At 58.0% G+C, this 19,084-nt stretch overlaps 1 protein-coding gene across 7 annotated transcripts in view; it reads right to left on the reverse strand.

Annotated features, from left to right (window-relative positions):
• The window catches only part of ACSF3 (acyl-CoA synthetase family member 3), a 39,797-nt gene extending 36,984 nt beyond the window's left edge, over positions 1-2,813 (reverse strand). For 2 of the 7 annotated variants that reach the window (XR_011905000.1, XM_072346613.1), the window contains exon 1: positions 1,816-2,040. Coding sequence is in view for 1 of the 7 variants with exons in the window: in XM_072346613.1 (XP_072202714.1) it covers positions 1,816-1,995 (180 nt within the window). In the remaining 6 variants the exon portion in view is untranslated. Of the gene's footprint in view, positions 1-1,815; positions 2,041-2,758 lie in introns of those variants that run through there. The other 5 variants (XR_011905001.1, XM_072346611.1, XM_072346615.1 and 2 more) reach the window with 5 other exon arrangements.
• Between the last annotated feature and the right edge of the window lie 16,271 nt (positions 2,814-19,084).

Below are 19,084 nucleotides of genomic sequence, written 5' to 3' on the forward strand. Positions count from 1 at the left end.
CAATTTGCACTTTTCCTCACATCTCTGCTCAGTTTGGCACTGAGACACAAACCCCAAGCCCCCCAAGCCCCAGCCCAGCAGAAACTTGCTTCCTACAAGCAATCTCACACCAAAGCACAGGCAAGTGCTCAGCCCCCTTGACCTGACAGCCCATCCATCACAGGCATCGCTTTGACTCTAAAGCTTCCTTACACGACAGACCAGTCAGGAGGTTAACAACCACCAGGCAGCCACAGGCAGCAGAGCCTTCGCCACGCAGCTGCTTTCCCAGCAAGCAACAGCTGCTGGTTTGTTCTAGCGCTGCTGAAAGCACCGAGCTCAGCTGTGCCACTGGTGCAGAGCTCAACCCAGACACCCAGCCTGGCTTCCTCACTGCGACAGGGTTTTTCAACAGAGAAAAGTCCAGAAGGGAGCCGGAAGGAGCACCAGTACCACTAAAGACTGATCATTCATTAGATGCTTTGATGATAGGAAGATCACAGGCTGGCAGAAATGTTTTGTCTCCCCTCAAAGAGAAAAGGCTGTGCAATACCTCTGGGCAGCACTTGGATCATCCCACAGGAGCATCTGGGAGAGTGAATGCAGTGCAAAACCTGCAAGAACATAATGGGGAGATGGACGCCTCAGCTACAGGAACGCCTTGCAAGGGAGTCCATTGGTGTGCCAGAGACAAGAGGAAGATGTGACAGACCGAGAGGGCTGAGGAGCTACCTCAAACCCAAAAACTCCCTCTGCACTGGGCCTGCAGCTGCAGTTGGAAGCTCAGCACACGATATCTCCTTGAGTCTGGCAATTGTGAGTGTTAGAACATTGTGATAAGCCACTCCAAGCTCCCAGCTCAGCTTCCCACCGTAGGGTGGAGCTGAAACAAAAAGGATGCAGGGAGCTGGCAGTGACTCAGGGAAGAGCTGAGCTCAGGCAAAGCTCAGATACCTCACTGACAGCAACAAGTGTTGAGGGTAGTGATTGGAACTACATGATCCTTAAGGTCTCTTCCAACTTAAGCCATCCTATGACTCTTAGTATTTGCCTTTGCACAGAGGTGGCTGCAAGCCTTGCGGACTCTCATCCGCACTCAGAGCATCTCTCCCAGCGGAAGCTGCTTTGAACGCCTTTTCTTTTGCATATCAACCTCAATTTCTGCTTCTGCAGAAGCAACTTGTGTTTTGCTGCGGAAACGTGGGGGCAAAGCTCTCAACACAAAGGGTGTCACCCGTGTGCACTCGTGATTGTACCATAGGGATGGAAAAAAAACAAAGCAGCTCATGACAAAAAGAGCATGACAACTTTCCATTTCTCTGTACGGACTAAAACATAAAATAGAGAAGGCAATCACATCGCCTCCACCCAGCCTGTGCCCAGCGAGATGTTAATGCCCCAGGCATTAAGAGGGGCATTAATGGGAAGTGAGCGACTGCCAGCATCACACCGTGCTCTAGTCCAGCACAGCTAAGTGCACTTGGCATGCTCGCTTTTCCTCACAAGGCTCCGGAGCAGGTGTTAGATGCTGCTTCAAAACAGCAGCTTCCAAAAATCACATTATCCCTGTTCCAGCACAGCGCCAGTCCGGATTTAATGGAACAATAAACAGCAGCACCTTCAGTAGGGCCTGTGCATTTATGGGCTTCACTGAAGTAGCGTTCAATGTGTGTGTGTGTGTGTGTGTGCAGTGACAGACACCTGGGACAGTGTGAGCAGGGTCACACCGGAGCTGTTTGCTTTACTTTGCTCAGAGACAACCAGCAACACAAACGCTCATCTATCTTCCTGGACAGAGGATGCTGGTCCTCTACTCAGAGCTGGTTAAGACCTCACCTGGAGCACTGTGTCCAGATGTGGAGTCCTCAGCACAGGATAGATGTGAGCGTGGACAGATGGAGGCCACCCAAATGATCCAAGGGATGGAACAGCTTCCCTGTGAAGACAGGCTGAGAGCTGGGGCTGTTCAGCCTGGAGAAGAGAAGGCTCCAGGCAGATCTGAGAGTGACCTTTCATTATCTAGCGGTGGCTATAAGAACGGGACTGACTCTTTAGCAGCGTCTGTCATGGCAGGACAAGGGGAAATGGTTTCATGCTAAAAGAGATTTAGACTGGATATAAGGTAGAATACCATACAGGCAGTAAGGCACTGGCACAGGCTGTCCAGAAGGGTGGGGGATGCCCTCCCTCGGGGTCAGCTCTGAGCACTGATGGAGCTGTGTGTGTCCCTGCAGGAACCAGGTGGCCTTACTCTCCATGCCATACTCTAATGAGACGGGACAGACCCACACCGAGGGCCATAGGGCCAGCATAGGGCCTGCATAGGGCTGCATAGGGACTGCATAGGGACTGCATAGGGCCTGCATAGGGACTGCATAGGGCCTGCATAGGGCCAGCATAGGGACTGCATAGGGCCAGCATAGGGACTGCATAGGGACTGCATAGGGCCTGCATAGGGACTGCATAGGGCCTGCATAGGGACTGCATAGGGAATGCATAGGGACTGCATAGGGACTGCATAGGGACTGCATAGGGCCTGCATAGGGACTGCATAGGGACTGCATAGGGACTGCATAGGGCCAGCATAGGGACTGCATAGGGACTGCATAGGGACTGCATAGGGCCTGCCCCATGCCGAGCCCCCACGGCAGGAGGCTGAGGGCAGGGCCCAGCATCATGCCGTGCGCAGCTGAGCGTGCCGTTAATGGCTCCGTAATTAAAGGCCCCCCTTGTTTCAGCCCCGACCCCCATCCGGCCCCGCCGCCCCGCAGGGTCTCACCTGGCGGTACCGGCAGTGCGCAGGGGGCGCTCCGTTCCGAGCGGGCTCCGGCGGGAACACAACTCCCCGAAACGAACGTTCCGCGGTCAAAACGTTCCGCCTCCGCCCGGAGGGCTTTTGTAAAGGTTTGACCGCACGTGGCACGCACACCAGGCGCCATGCTGCGGGGATATGAGGGCACAGCGGAGGTGCAGGGCCGGGATGGAGGCTCCATGGGACACAGCACAGCTCTACGGGGCACTGCACGGCCCCATGGCCTCGTGCTCCCCGTCACGGTGGGGTGACAGCGGGCCGCCCACCCCCAGCTGTGTTTCCACCGCGTGGCCCAGCCAGGCATGGCGGGGTGGGAGCGGTGTGGGGACGGCTGCATGGCCGGGGGCTGCCCCATGGAATGGCCCCCACGGCGCAGCAACTCACTGTGCTGCTCCGCAGGGCACGGCTGGCTGTCCTGTGCAAGGATTGCTCCGTCCTGTACGGCTCCTTCCTCATAGCATGGCGCCCTCCCCAGTGCAAAGATCAACTGCTGCATGGATCAGTCACTGCACAGCTCCTTCAGTGCACAGCTCCCTCTGCACTGCACAGTTCCTTCCCCATTACATAGCTCCATTGCCATTGCAGAGCTCTGTCCCCGTGCACAGCTCCCACTTGCAAGATTCCTATTGCACAGCTCCCACTTGCAAGATTCCTATTGCACAGCTCCCCACAGCACAGCTTCCTATTGCATGATGCCTTCCATATTGCACAGCTCCCCGGTGAGCTGTTCCTCATTGCACAGCTCCGCATTGCACGGCTCCCCTCCCTCTGCACAGCTCCTTTCCCATTGCACTCCTCCTTAATGCACAGCTCCTTTCCCATTGCACTCCTCCTTAATGCACAGCTCCTCAGTGCAGCAGTGCTGCTGGAGGAACCCAGCCATGCAGCCCCAGCCCCCTCCCAGCAGTTGCCCACCTCCCCACCGGGAGGGCTGGCAACCACCATTTCCAAGTGTCACCCTGCAGCTGCACCCGCTCTGCTCCACACTGCCCTGCCACCTTCCTTCCCCTTCTTGCACTTGCCATCTGTCACCAGCCTCCCTTGCTCCCTGGCCACCTCACGCTGCAGGGATTAACCCCCCCCAGCAGCCGCAGGGTGGGCTCTGGTGGCACTGGAGTGCTGCTGGTCCTGATACCCCAGTGCAGGGGATGGGGTGCACAGTGTGGGGATGGACATGTGACAGTGCAGGGCAGGATGCTGCTCTGTCCCTCCTGTTTGTGTCCTTGATTGGGGGTGGGGGGGGGACATGGCCAGCTGCCCGCATGCACAGCAGATGTCTGCCCTCTGCTGCTCCATCCCCGGCACCTGCTGGCCACTGGCCATCTGGACCCCAGATCCACTAGGGATGATGCTCAGCCCCCACTTTGCTGACCCCCACACCCTAAGCCTGGGATCCTGGGACTGTCCGTGCCCCCACACAGCTCTGTGTTCCCAAAGGAGCTCTTTGGGGCCACTGTGGTTCTCAGCCCCCCCATCCTCCCCCTTTGTTTGGGGCTGAGCCGCGCAGCCTGTGCTGTTGGGAGTGCGCTGCATTAAGCAGCTCGCTGATTCATTGTGGATCCAGCAGAAGGTTTTTATTGCATTGGAGTTTACTGGTGGCAACATCCATATTTATTTAAAAAGAAAAGAGAAGAAAAAAAAGGAACGTGCTTACAAATGTGGTGTAAACAGCACTATTTGATGGGGAAGGTTGATGCTCAGGGGAAGCACTGCAGCTGCAACCCTGTGCAGTGCAGGGGTGGCCAGAGAGGGACAGGGCCCTGCATGGGGACGCTGTGAAGGACAGGGACATGGGGACACAGCAGTGCTGGGGTAAGGATGAGCCACCCTGGCTGGGACAGCCCGAGGTAGGGGACAGGGAGCGGTGCGGAGGCACTCGGCGTGAAGTGCCACCCTAAGTGCCTCCCACCTCATGCAGAGAGGATAAGTGCAAAATGGCCCTATTATGATAATTGTGTGAAATTATGATGGATGGAGATTAGCTGCTTGTTGGAGGAGATGGTGGCTGCACGTGTGACATGGCCCAGCCAGGGGACAGGAGGCACAGGGACGAGGATACAGGGATACAGGGACAGGGATTGGCCTCTGGGGTTCTTCCTATGGCCTTACCACCCTGGGAGCTGCTGGCTATGGGGCTGGGGATGTGATGCAGCTCAGACAGCAGGTGCTACACAGTGGGAGTGTGGCATGGGGATGGTGTGACCCACATGCAGCCCCAGGGGCTCCTCACGTGTTGTGCCAACCTCAGCAAACACACCCTCAGTTAGGGGAAAGCCTGCTTAATGGGGACGGCAGGGAGCCGTGCTGTGGGGCTGTGCTGTGGAGTTCTGTGGGAGCCAGACTGGGAAGAGGGTGATGATGCAGCCCCGGCACCCCTATGGATCCTCATAGATGTGGCTCTCAGTGACAGCAGTGTTCTATGAAGCTGAGCAGGGCTGTCCTTGACTCCTGCCCAGGTTCACCCATGCACATCCCTCAGATGCAGCCAAGCTCCAGCTCTGGCTGCATCCCTCTCCAGAAAGCCCCAAAGACCAGGAATTTAGGGCAGAAGGGGGAAAACTGGAGAGGCACGGAGGCTCGCAGTGCCTTTGCCTGCCCTGCTGATGGCTGGTGGTCACAGCTGGGGCGCGGCATGGGGACACCGCATGGCACGAGGCCATAGAGGCCGCACATTGAAGCCGGGAGGGACCCCAAATCCTCCCAGCCATTGGCACAGAGCCTCTCCCCTCTTTCTCCTTCCCAATTTCCTGGGCCCCCCTCTCACAGCAGGTGGATGCTGGGTAAGAGGTGTGTCTGGGAGCCGTGCTCACCACGCAGCGTCGCCTTGCGGGGCTGCCGCCGTCGTCGCCTCCTGCTCGTCGGTGTGGGGTACGCATGGGGACATGGGGACAGATGGGGCCGAGCCTCCCCACGTGGCACCGGGGTGCTCCAGAGAGCGATGAGGACGTGCCAAAAGGAAAAGGTCCCCCATGCGCGGCGATGGCACCACTGCCAGATCCTCACTCTGCGTTTTTCCTTTTCTTTTCCCCCCCTGTTTGGCTTTTGGCAGCAGGGCTGGGAACGACAGCAGCCCCCCGTGGCCCCGGCCCCGTGCCAGGGCGGGTGATGGCAGAGGGGCTCTGCTCAGCTGCGGAGCATCCCCACGCTGCGCGCTGCCAAGTTCCTTGCGCTGGCACCACAGGCGGCTCCGGAGGCAGCGAAGCTGGGGATGGATTGTGAAAGGGAACGAGGAGAAAAAAAAGATGGACGCATGCCATCGCTGGAGCGGCGAGGCTGCCAAAATGCCAGCAGGCAGCGTGGGGCCGAAGCCAGCCGGAGGGGAGAGGAGGGTCTGCAGCCCATCGTTGTGCGGCACATGGAGGACGGGCAGTGTGGCGGAGTGCCGCTTGGCCAGGGCAGGATGGATGGTGGATGATGGAGCTGGAGAGGAGGAAGGTATGAACTCGCCTTCGTTTGCATGCCTGCTGGGTGCGTGGTGCTGGGCTGGGTGCCCGTGGCCTCGCTGCACTGCTGGTGCCACCGTGCTCCCGACGCCTATGGAGGAAGGTATGGGGCTGCGGGTGCTGGCGGTGCTGCAGGAGGGGATGTGCCTTCGCCGTGCCGTGAAGCACGGGAGGCTGCCCAGGGCCAGGGCTGGGCTTTGTCTGGCCAGGCTTTGTCTGCTGCGATGGATGGAGGCGGCAGGGCTGGGACACGAGGGGCCGGCTGGGAGCAGGGCACGGTGGGAGGCTGTGTTTGGGATGGGGGAGCGATGGGACAGCCCAGTGAATTGCAGCCCAGGGGATCTCTGGCATCCAGAATGCAGCAGTGCTGGCTGCCAGGGAGCAGGGTGGCATGTGTTCTGACATAGCATAAACCACCCCGTAGGAGTCATCCCCTATTCCCGACCTGTGAACAGGCTCAGGAGGAGCTGGAGGGCAGAGCAGAGCCATGGAGATTATGCTGCAGTCCTCAGCACAAAGGGGACAGTGAGCAGAATGCTGTCCTCACCACCAGGCTGGGCTTGGGGCTGCAGGGTGCTGGAGCTGCATGTTTGGGGTGCACACTGTGTGCTGGGGATGGGATTGCATCACATACACTGAGTCCCCTGCACCACCCCAGCTCCTGCGCAGTGCTCTGCACCCACCAACGAACCCTCTGTGCCTAGCAGCATCTCTGTGCCCTCTGCTCCCACACCATCAGGACAACCTTCCTTGGGGTCCCCAGCCCAGGGGATGCCCCATGAAAACCTCATGGGATCATTGCTTAGGGCAGGATGAGGCTCCGAGCTGCCACCGTGGGGGGCTGAGATGTGCCCCCCCTCCCCCCCTGCACCCCCTTCTCCCTCGTTTTCCTCCATATTTCACAGTTCCTGCTTCCTGCACAAGCTGGGGGTCTCCGGGGACTCCAGCCAGATGTTCTCTGCAGCACACCACATTGCTTTCCTAATGAAATATTCATGCAGCCTCGCTGCTTTGCTTGCCATGAAAGCCTTCGGCAGCTCCCAGCCATGGAAGCCCTGGGCAGGCAGCGCTCTGCTGCTCACTGCAGCTCACCATGCTTCATCCCTCCGTGCTCATCCTCCTCCTCTTCGAGCTGTGTGGGTGATGCCAGCACAGGAACTTTGTCCCTGCTCTCCTGGGACCTTACAGTGAGGCATCATGCACCCGAGGCTCTGCCTTAGGGACAGCTGTGTCCCGGGGGGGGTGACAGCTCCGGGATGGTCCTGGTGTGGCACACGTTGTGGCAGCAGAATGGTGGTAAAGTGTCAGAGCCAGAGGCCTCGCCTGCCCTGCAGCTCCCTGCCAGCCCGCAGCATTAGCAGTGCCATGCACTATAATCCAATTAGGTTGTTTATGCAAACAATCAGGTTTTATGTTTCAGTAAAAAGCTTAAATAACCTTAATCAAAGAGAAAGACCCGATATTATCACCAGCACTGGCTGTGGTTCATCAGGATGCTCTGCTCCATACAGGGCCATGCATTCAGTGCTTCGCCTCCAGCCCATAGCCACTGCCATCCCATGGGTGCTGCCACCTCAGGGCTCCCCCCAGCACCACATCCCTCCTGCACAATAGATAGCGATCCAGGGCCCCTCAATCCACAGTCTGGAGATAATGAACTGCAGCTCCGGAGGTGTTAATCAGCTACTGATGAGTTTCAGGTCTGTCCCTCTATCTGTCAATGCCCAGACAGGACTGTTAGTGATGCAGTAATTGTGGCTGTGGTCACATTAGAAGGGGAAAGGGCCTGGCTGTGAGTGTGGGAGCATTCCTAGAGGAGGAGCAGCATCCAGCCAGGGCTACGGGGAGCACATCCCTTCCTCCCCAGGTGGCACATGGTAGAAACAAGGTGGTGGCCATCCCCATCCATTCATTCATCCATTCATTCCCCATCCAGGCTGGACCTGAGGCACAGGAGCATCCTGGTGCTGGGAGGAAATCCACACTGCTGCAGCCAGAGGGAAGCACGGCAGCATGGGTTGGGTGGCACAGGGCCACCACCAGGGATGACATGGAGAGGTGGGGACGTGCCCACCAGCGCTGCCTCCCCGCGCACCCCGAGTTGGTCGCTGAGTAATAAGCTATGCATGTAGTGTAGAAATAAAACATGTTCTGCAGAACAAATGATGTTAATTTGCTGAGAGGCTCTGAAGCTGAGTATTAGCGAAATGCCTTGAGGGAGAGAGCAGCAGCTGTGCTGGAATTAATGGCAACGTGCCGAATTAGCACCGCTATGCATCATAGTCAGAGGGAAAAATTACCAGAGAGAGGGGGAAAACAGCCCCCTCCACACACCAGCCCGGACCCCGGTGTGTCACAGAGCAGAACCTGGTGCCCGTGGTGTGCCCTCAGCCTTGGCAGCACGTCCTGGTACCCAGCAGTGAGCTGCTCTGTGCTCTGCGGCTCCCCCATAAAGCTGTCCCCAGGAGCACTCAGCATCCCTCCTGGTGCTCAGCATCCCTCTGGACCAAACTGTGCCATTGCAACATCCCCGAGGGAGCATCTCCTGCTGCTCTCCGTCCCCAGGGCCCAGCGCTGAGCCATGGGCTGGGTGATGATGGGCTGGTGGCATCCCCTGTGTCTCTCACTGCCTGTGGATGCTCGTCCCTTGTGGCACAGAACACTGCTCTATTTTTTGTCACTCTGACCCTTCTCTCTGCTTTTTGCTCTGCAGATCCTCAGCCCCATGTTGGATGGAGAAGCTCCAGCCCAGTCTGAGTGCTGCCATGTCACCATCCTGCCCTTTGGGTTCTGACCCAGGACATGGGCTTGTGTCTCCTCTGGACAGCAGCAGCCAACACATGGACCATGCCAGGCAACGGATGTGCCACAGGGGTCTGCTCCTTGCTGGGCTGTGCCAACAGCTGGGCGCACAATGTGGATGACAAGAACAGGAGCCACCCCTTGGATCTCAGCATCCCCAGGAGCACATCCAGGCAGAGGATGCTCCCTGCCCAGCCACACACAGAGCATTGCCACACACAGCTGATATGGGAGCACGGATCTGACCTGGGGAGAACGACTGCAGCAGCACGGAGGGCAACACCACAAAGAACCGCCTCTTCCCAAGGGATGCACCTACCCCACATCCTCAGGATGCTCCACAGTGGCCGCCCCATCCCCATTCTGCTCTGTGCTCTGCTCTATGCACCACCCCAACCCTGCGCACCCCCAGGATGTGGCTGGCATCCCCTGCAGCCCTGGGGGCAGACTACCTGGCCGTGGGGCTGTCGGTCACCGCCGGCTGCATCTGCCGGGGCACGCAAGAGTGACTCCAGATGCATTAGAAGTGCCACGCTCGAATTTCAATTTCATCGTCTCACAATCATTTTCAGGCTCCTCTTAGTGCCACATTAACGAAGCCTGCTCGTTTGAATGCATAATTAGCCCAAGCATTCTACCTCGCTAATTTTGAAGCAGGAGAAGAGAGTTGGGGGGTGGCGGGAGGGGGGGGGGGGGGGGGAATTTGCATATTAATTTAGCAGAGGGAGAGAAAAATTGTTTACCACTTGCTTCTTGCTGTTGATCACAGCGGACTTAACTCTTTCCCGGGTGCCATCTGGAGCTGTGAGCCTTGTGCTGGCCGACACGTGGGATGGGATTCGAAGGTTGCGTGGCTGCAATTCAATCCCCACCACGCAGCGTTATGGCAAATGGGACTGCAGCACTGGGGTTGGGTAGGCAGGGGGTGGTTGGGGTGGAGGTGTGTGCCACACAGCAGCACACCTGGATGGGAAGTGACATTGTCACCGTGCACGGACATAGGGGTACCTGCTGCTCATCCTGCAAAGGGCTGTGGGGTCTGGGTCTGAACTGCTGCCCTCCTCCCTGCTCTGCATCACCCACCCTGAGCAGCAAGTCATGCTGCTGCCTGTCCCCAAAATCCCTCTGCAAAGGGCGCATCACCCTGGGGATGCCGTGGTGTCACAGCACTGTGCCTGCAGCCCTGGGGCACCCTCTGGGCAGAGGGACACCCACTCGGAGCAGTCAAAGCACACTGCACTGCTGTGGGAGCCTTTGTTTGGAGTCTGTGGGCGCCCTGAGCCGGGCTGGGCGGTGATTTGTCTGCCTCCTGCAGCGGGGCTGTCAGCTCACAGCTGCCAACCGCTTCCATTTGCACTGCCATTAAAAAATCGCAGGTCTGACAGGTAGGAACAAAATAAAGCAGGGGAGAAAAGCCTCAAAAAATAACCCAGCGGGAACATCTTGGGCTCACCACATCTGGAACCTTCCTCACGTCTATTGAGCTCTTTGGATCTGCGTCCCCAAAGGAGTTTGGTCACTCTGGGCAGCCTGCATGGAGCCAGCCAGCACAGAGCCACCCCAGTGCATCCCAATGGCCTGGAGACACCGTGCCAGGTCAGCTCCTGCAGGGATGGGGCCTGGCAATGAGCTGCCACCCAGGGGACACCGCATGCCATCCCCATGACACCGTGCTGGCAGAGCAGGGCCGGCCCGCAGAGGGTTAACAGCTGATTGCAGCCTTTGTCTCTGCATCAGTGTACATAATGCGCCCCGCATTTGCATACTGCAGTGTGCGCTCAATTAAAATGAACTTTTAATTTCTTCTAAGTAAATTACTTCTTCCCGCTACGTGACGTGCACAAATGTCAGAATAATGGGAGAGCCTTAATGAGCTGGGAATGAGGGGCAGGGAGGGGAACGCGGGGGACCCTGGGCCACATTGCAGCCACCTCCCAGGGACATTCCTGCTGCCACTGTGTCCCCAGGGCAGGGCAGACCCTGGCATCCACCTCCTGCTTGCTGCAGCATCCCTGCAAGGTCCAGCCTGCTGCCTGCACACCTTGCATCATCCCCAAAGCACCCCATGAGCATCTCCTGCATGGGGTGTCCCCGTGTGGCTGTTCCAGCCCAACGTGACCCAGTGTGATGCTTGGGTGATGCTTGGCGTGATGCTCATGCTGATGGTCAGGATGGTGCTCAAAGGTGATGGTCGGGGTGATACATGGCAGCAAGATGCCCTGCAGCCCAGCCCTGCCTCCTGCACAGGACCACCCGCCCATCCGAGGGCTGCAGACGTGGGGCCAGATGGCAGGCGAGATTACTGCAATTTGATTTTCAGCTAAATCACAAACCTGGATGAGCGAGTGCTGCTCCAGATGCATTATCCCTAATCCCCTGGAAGGGAACCTTTTGAAGGAGATGGTCCCAGGGCCAGCTTGGGAGCAGCTGGGTAATCCCGGCCCGGCTGTGCCGGGGGACACGGTGCACTCCGGATACACCGCGCTGCGTTACCGCGCTCACTGCGACCCACATTTGGTGCTGCACAGCCGGGGTGGGAGCAGATGGGGCCAGATGGAGTCCCACCAGGAGCAGGCGGGCACCGGGGCAGGCCAAGCTGAGAGCCTGTCCTGGCTGTCAGCCCTCTGGGAGGAGAAGGGATGGAGTGGAGGTAGCAGGGATGGAGTCAGGTTGTCCTGAGCCCGGAGCATCCCTGCGCTGCTCTAAGAGCCTCCCAGCACTTGGGGTGTTGGTGCCATAGGGAACCATTCCCTTTGACCATCCTCTAATCTATTAACTGGGATGTAGGAATGACTCCTGGCTTGCCGGGAGGAAGAGGAGTGAAGGAGCAGGGTGGCTCAGCTCTGCGGGGCTTGCTGCGCTTGCTCTCCAAGCAAGCAGTCCTGGCTTCATGCTTTTGGGGTCGTCGCTTTGGCAGTGCCCTTTTCCAACCCCAGGACCCATCCTCCCCTTTGGGAGCAGCAGAATTACAACCACGGGACCAGCACGACTTCTGCAAACAAACCAACCCCTCCAGCGGCGGAATGCAGAGCTCTTGTCCCTCTGCTCCCATACACACCACCCGTCCCTGTGCTGCTGCTGACCCCGATTTCCCATCGCACGGCGCCGGCGGCCGAGGTCACACGGGCTGCAGACGGCCCATCCGTCACCGGGAGACAACACACACAGCGCTGATCACAGAGCAAATGGAGCCGGGGGACGGTGCCGATCAATGGGCGCATTAACCTGAGCCCACATCCTGCTCCCTTGGGGCTGGAGGCGGTCCGGGTAGCGGCGCTATTCATTCCTTCCCGAGGGGGAGGAGATGTGTGGTGCACAGCTTTGGCTCCTCCAAGGCCATGAATTTCCCATCGCGGTGCCCCCGGATCGGGGCTCCCCAGGAATGGAGCCACACGTTCCCCCAGCGCCGAAATTTACATTGAACCACAAATTAATTTCATAATTTTTTCCTCTCTAATTATGCCAACATCTGCTGCGGGGCCCAAGCTGTGCACATGCATTTTAATACATCCCTCCCCCACGTCTCTATCTCCCAGCACTGAACTTTTCGGTAATGATCGGCGGGAGGAGGGCTCCTTTCCGCAGGAGGGCAAAGCTGAGCGCAGGGAAGGACTCGCTGTGCTGCAGTTTGGGGGCTGGGGGCTCCATGTTGGGTATGGGGGGGCGGCTCTCCCGCAGGGATGCTCCATCTCAGAGCCATCTATGGCTGCTTGTTGGCTTTTCCTGAAGGCTGACCCCACACCAGGACACCTTGGTCCTATTTCCCCCTACCTGCACCCACACTGCCCTGTGCACTCCACCTGCCCCCCATAACAGGGGCGTCTCACCATATGCACAGCACCACGAGTGCCCTATGCCACCAGCACCCTTCCATCTGTGTGGTACCCACAGGTGCTGCAGTGTTACGGGATGCTCCCACTCCATGCATACAACCCATGGATGCTTCCCCATATTGGGATGCTCCCACTCACATGCATAGCAGCTAAGGATGCTGTCACATATTGGGATGCTCTCACTCCATGCCTGGAACCCATGGGCAATAGCCTACACTGGGTTGTTCCCACTCCATGCATGGAACCCAGAGGTGCTGCCCCACACTTGGGATGATCCCACTCCATGCACACAACCCATGGGTGCTGCACTGTGCTCTACAGCTGGGAAGGCAGCATCACCCCCTCAGGATGCAGAGCCCCAAGCTGTCTCCCAGCAAGCAGCACACAGCCAACATCCACATCTCTCACTCCAGGACTGGGACGCCCCATCCCCAGCTCTGGGGGCTCCATGCCCCATAGCACCCAACCCATCCACTGAGCCCATCCCACAGCACAGCTCCTCTCCTGCCTGGGGAGGGGAGAAGGAGGGCAGAAAACAAAACGCTGATAGATGGCAAAGCCATTGAAGTGCCGCCGAGTCAACTCTGTATTTTTAACGGCATTTAAATGCTTCCCAAGCAGATTAATAAGGTCTAGGTAATAGCAGAACCAGTCTATATTTATTCTATCTTAAACGCCAGTTTGTCAGGCTGTATTAATATTGATGGCAAGGCTTGGATTGAGGACAGCGAGCGCTGGGACTTGGCTTTATCTCTCCCCACCAGGCTGCCTCAGCCCCTTATCAGGCCGTGCTGCGCAGCAGCTGCCTCTTCAAGGGCTCAGCGCATCCCTCTCCTCCCCCCGCTCCCTCTTTTTAATCAGAGGAGGAGAAGTTGCTGGCTTGATCGTTCCATTTTTATCTCTTTTATTTACTCCATTTTCATGTCTTTCAGTGCATATTTTATTCCCATCAAGGCAGGACCATTGATAGCTTAAGCTGTCCCCCCACCCCACCCTGGATCCCCCCTTGCTGTGTTGACAGGGAAGGACGAAGGGGAATTATGGAGGAACTTCCCCCCCCTGCCCTCCCCTGCTGCCCCTCACTGCTGTGTCCCATTGCCACCAATGCCCCCAGAGCACCCAGCACTGGTGCTGTGTCCCAGCAGGGAAAGCAACACGAGGACATTTGCTCTCAGGTCATGAATGCAAAATGATCCCAAGCGGTGTGAATGGCACGAGCAGGGCTGTGGTGTGCCATGGGTCCCGCAGGATGTGAGGGTCCATCCTCCTCCTCACCCCATGCCTGCACACTGAGCATCAAAGGGCCCCTCTGCTGGGAAATGGAAATCCTCATTAGCTAATAAAAAGCCCATCGCTCGCTCTGACTTTAATATAATTAACAGCAGCCAAGACTTCAATTAAGGTTTTATCCAAACTTCAAAATGCCACTCTCGCTCCGTAATTGCGCCGGGGCTCCCCAGGCTGTGCCCATACATGCAGTGAGCTTGTCCCAAACAAGGAATGTCTGTCTGACTGCTCCTTGGTGAGAGGCAGAGGTCCTGCTCTGACTTCAGTGGGGAAATATACTGGAGGGAGTGTGTGGTGCTGGGAATCGGGCAGCCCTCACGGCTCCAGGTGCCAATGGGGATGGATGGGTGTGAAGGGTGAGGGGCTGGGGATGGCTGATCCCCTGCATGTGCAGAGATGTGTGAGCCCCAGGGATGTGCAGGGATGCAGGGTGCACAGAGGCATGCAGGAATTCAAGGTACCATAGGGATGCACAGGAATGCAGGGTGCCCAGGGACACGTAGGGATGCAGGATGCATGAGGACATGTAGGGATGCAGGATACACAAGGATGCACAAAGATGCTGAGTGTTCAGGGATGCCCAGGGGTGCCAGGCACTGCGCTGGTGCACAGCACAGCCCATCTCCTGCCCTGCTTGTGGCTGTAGATGAAGGAGAAGCAGCCCCAGGAGATGGCCCCGCAGATGGCAGCGCTGTCGGAGAGACGGGGCCCATAATCCTCCCCATGGGTCCCATTATCATCTCTATCTGGTGAAAAAACTCTCGTCCTGGATGTGTCTAATCCTAATCGCTCCGTATCGCGCGGGGCCACTTCAGATGGCCAGACGGACAGACCTGCCCCCGTCCCCACATATCTGCACAGCCACAGCCGGGGCTGGTGGGGGGGGGAGTGGGGACCCCTTTGCTCCTAATCCCTGCGTGAGGGCTTCATTTAAAAGGGGATTTGCTGCTGATCCCCTCCGCGAGCTGAGCGGTCATTACAGGGGTCAGCATCAGAGCAGGGAGAGCCTTGTTAAAAAATAATAGTGGCATGTTAATTTGGGGTGGGGGTAACTCAAGCTTCTGAGTACAGGGCATGAGGATCTGGGGGTACTCACCGAGATGCCCCATTCGATCCCCTACAAAACCCTCGTGTGCACATTTTATGCAGACCTCTCCGTGTGCACATCCATATTTATAGGGGCACACGGTGTCCCCAAGGAGCGGGGGCTGCCTGGGGGCTGCTGGGATGAAATCCGGCAGGGAAATATCCCGCAGCAGGTGCAGCCTGCAATGGGGCTGAGCGGCTGCCAGCCGGCCCCCAGATCCCGACACATCTGTGCTCATCAGTTGGACACCAGATGGGCCCCGGCTCTGCGATTTGGGTTGGAGTGAGGACAGGTCTGGCTACATCCGGACGGTGGCAGAGCTCAGCCTGGGATGCTCACATGCTGACAGCATCCCCAGTATTCTTAGCCCAGCATTTTTAGCTTGTTTTGCCAGCTGGAGGCTGGCTCTGGATCGGGGTGTGGGACAGCTCAGTGCTGCACCACTGAGCCCCTGTGCCATAAAGGTACCCCAACCCCATGCAACCCAATCCTATGCATCTCCACTGTGTGCCTCAACTTGACCAAAACCCCACTCCAGAGCATTACCTTTCATGGGAATTCATGCCATGAGGAGGAGGACGTGCCTTCCTCCAGCCTTGCCCCTGCCCAGCATCTACTCCAGCCCACATCTTCCCCCGGTCCAACATACAGAAGAAGTCCTAATGTTAGTACCCATACCCACTCATCCCCATCCTTATCTGCATCCTCACCCTTGTGCTCATCCTCATTTTCATCCTCATCCAGTTCCCATCCTTCCCCATCCATTCTCATCCCCATCCCTACCTCCATTCCTTTCCTTATCCTCATCCTCATCCAATGCCATCCCATGCCATGCCTTCCTATCCCATCCCATGCCATCCTATCCCCACCTCATCCCATCTCATCCCATCTTATCCCATCTCATCCCTATCCATTCGTATCCATTCCCATCCCCAGCCCAATCCCATCCCTATCCCATACCATCCCCATCTCATTCCTATCCCATCTCATTCCCATCCCCATCTCCATTCCTCTCATTGTCTCATTCCCATCCCAATCCCATTCCATCCCCATCCCATCTCATCCCCATCCCCAACCTCATCCCCATCCTTATCCCCATCCCCACAGGTGCCAGCACCGCCCTGGGGACACTCAGGGTCAGTCTATTTGGGACACAGAGACCAGCACCCCGCCTTGCTGCAGCTGCACATCCCCACAGCTCACCACATCGTTTCTTCTCCTCTTCCCCCCCTCCCCTCTCTCTCCCTTTCTGAAAATTGATAATTAACCTTTTGTCCATGCGGCTGTTGTGTTTATTTGGTGCGGGCGGCTGCGGGGCGCTGATATGGAAATCGCAGCCGGCAGCAGCTCCGCGTCCCCTGCGCAATCTGCGGCGCGCACAGCCGCTGGGCAGAGATAAGCAGGTGCTCATTCACAGCCCGCAGCTGCCTGCGAGGGCAGCCCTACCTGATCACTGCAATCTCAGTGAAAAACTACTTGAGGTTGGGCTGCCGCGATGGGGAGGGCCGATAGGAACCGTGCAGCAGCTCCTGGCGCCCAGCTCGCATCCTGCCTCTGCTCCCATCCTCTCCACCGCGCGTCTCACTGCTCCGTCTGCCTCTTATCTCCCTCTCCACATCCCTTTGATTTTTTTTATTTTATTTTATTCATTCCTTAAAGAATTTGCCTTTGTGTTTCATGCGAACTCCTTTCTCCTCAGTTCTCCCTTTCAGTCCTGGCTCCTTCCCCATCCTCCACATTTGTGGAGGTGGATTTGGGCATCAGTGGGGATGGAATGGAGCGAGGATGGGATGGGATGGTGTTGGGATGAGGATGGGGATGGGAATGGGATGGGAGAGGGTGGGGATGGGATGGGGATGGACATGGGATGGGGATGGTGTTGGGATAGGTATGTGATAGGGATGGGAATGGGATGGGGATGGGATGAGGATGGGTACTAGCACCCCCCTCCAAAAAATGGCTGAACTGGATGAGCACGCACCCACTGCAGTGCCCGAAATGCACAAGCCATGGGATGCAGTCACCCCTTTTGTGTTCAGTGGATGTTATTATTTTGCTCACGGGTTACTGCTGTGGCTTCCTCTGACCTTGGTTTCCCACCCAGGGGTGGTCCCATCTTTCCCCCTGTGTCACACAGAGGGGACATTGTGCCACAGCTGCCACTGGGGGTTTCTCGCTTCCTCTCACACTCTTGCTCTGAGTGTTGGGGTGGGGGGAGCAGCTCCCGCTTCTCCTTTAGCGGGGGGAAGTTTCTGCACAGCATCAAACATGCAGCTCTGACTCAGAAAGAGAGCGCCTGGGAGTGCCGCGATGCCCCACAGGGCAGGCAGGGAACAGGACCCTGGGATCCCCCGCATGGGGCAGACCCTGTGCTCAGGGCTGGGGCATTCCCCATGCAGCTGCTGGGCAGCTGTGCACAATTCTCCTGCCAGAGAAAGCCCTGAGCTGCAGGTGATGTGGGGGGACGTGGGGCTGCAGCTGGTGGGGATTTTCCTCACAGGCCCCAGAAGCCTCCAGCTCTGACTCAGACCCCCAGGGTGCTCCCCAGGACCAACCTCTGCCATGCAACCCCTGTGTGTCTTCGGTACGACCCCTGCCATGAGATCCTGAGGATGCTGAGCCTACCTGGCCATAGAGGATATAAAAGGAGATGAGGCAAGATCCTGAAACAGGGGGGAAAGCCCTCCAGCCCCAGCACTGTGCCTCTCAGCCCCCATGATCTGCTTGCTCCATCTCATCCTGGAGCTGGGAGGACAGTACTGCCCCAAAGGATGCAGCGTGTATGTGAGTATAGGAATGCATCCCCTGGGTGCTGTGCCCCGTTCAGCCCGGCTGGGTGCTGTCTGGCTGCTTTGTGGTCCTTTGGCCCCGTGCTGGGGTTTCCGCATGTCCCCTGCAGCACAGAGCCACGTGCGCTGTCCCCTGGGGCCCCCAGTGCTGCAGTGTCAGCCCTTCCAGCAGAGATGCTGTGGTGCATTGACCCCTCTCAGCCCCCTCCCTGCCTGCACCCCCCCGTCTCCTCCCGTCCCCCAAAGTCTGTGGGCTGGGGGAGCGGAGTGGGAGCCCTGGGAGCCATCTGTGGGAGCCCAGGTGGCCGCCGAGACGCACCATCTGCTGAGCCACCTTCGGGGACCGTGCCGGCGCTGCTGTATTTTTAGGACGTGTTTCCTTCCCTCCCACCTGCAGCCTTTCAGTTTTCTAACAAGTTGTTTCTCTCGCTTGTGGCTGCACTGTCAGTGAGCCCCAGCCCTTGTGCAGGGGGTGGGCTGGGGGTGCACCCTGCTGGGGGCCACCCTGTGCACAAGGCACACACCGAGCAAGCACCGGAGCACCAGCAGGCAAGGGATGTCCCATGTCCACATCATCCCTGTGCAGAGAGCTTGGTGCTGTGCAGCTCCCATCAATGAGCTCTGCTGCTCCAGCCTGCCATAGTGCACCATGCATCATCCTGCATCGTGCCCGTCGTGCCGTGCCATGCAGCTGCCCGTGCCAGGGCTGCATTTTGCCAGCTGTGCCATGCTGGCTTACCAACACTGTGCTGCAATTGGACAGCTGTGCCACACTATGCTGTGCTTCACTGTCTGTGCCATGCTGCATCTTGATGGCAATGCCGTGCTGCGCCGTGCTGCTGCCTGTGCCGAGCTGCAGCTCGCTGTCCCCTCTGTGAGGAAGTGAAGCCGGCACGAAGGGGAAGTTGTTGGAAAGTCAGACCGGAATGGCTGATAGGGAAGGCAGTGCTGGGCTTGGTCGCAGATGGTTCCTGTTGGGGAAGGACACGGGCGCAGCTGCCCGGCCTCCCCCCACCCGCCGCATTATCGCTGCCCGGCAGCTGTTCACCTTC

Source organism: Excalfactoria chinensis, chromosome 11, assembly GCF_039878825.1.
Source record: "Excalfactoria chinensis isolate bCotChi1 chromosome 11, bCotChi1.hap2, whole genome shotgun sequence".
Taxonomy (NCBI): Eukaryota; Metazoa; Chordata; class Aves; order Galliformes; family Phasianidae; genus Excalfactoria; species Excalfactoria chinensis.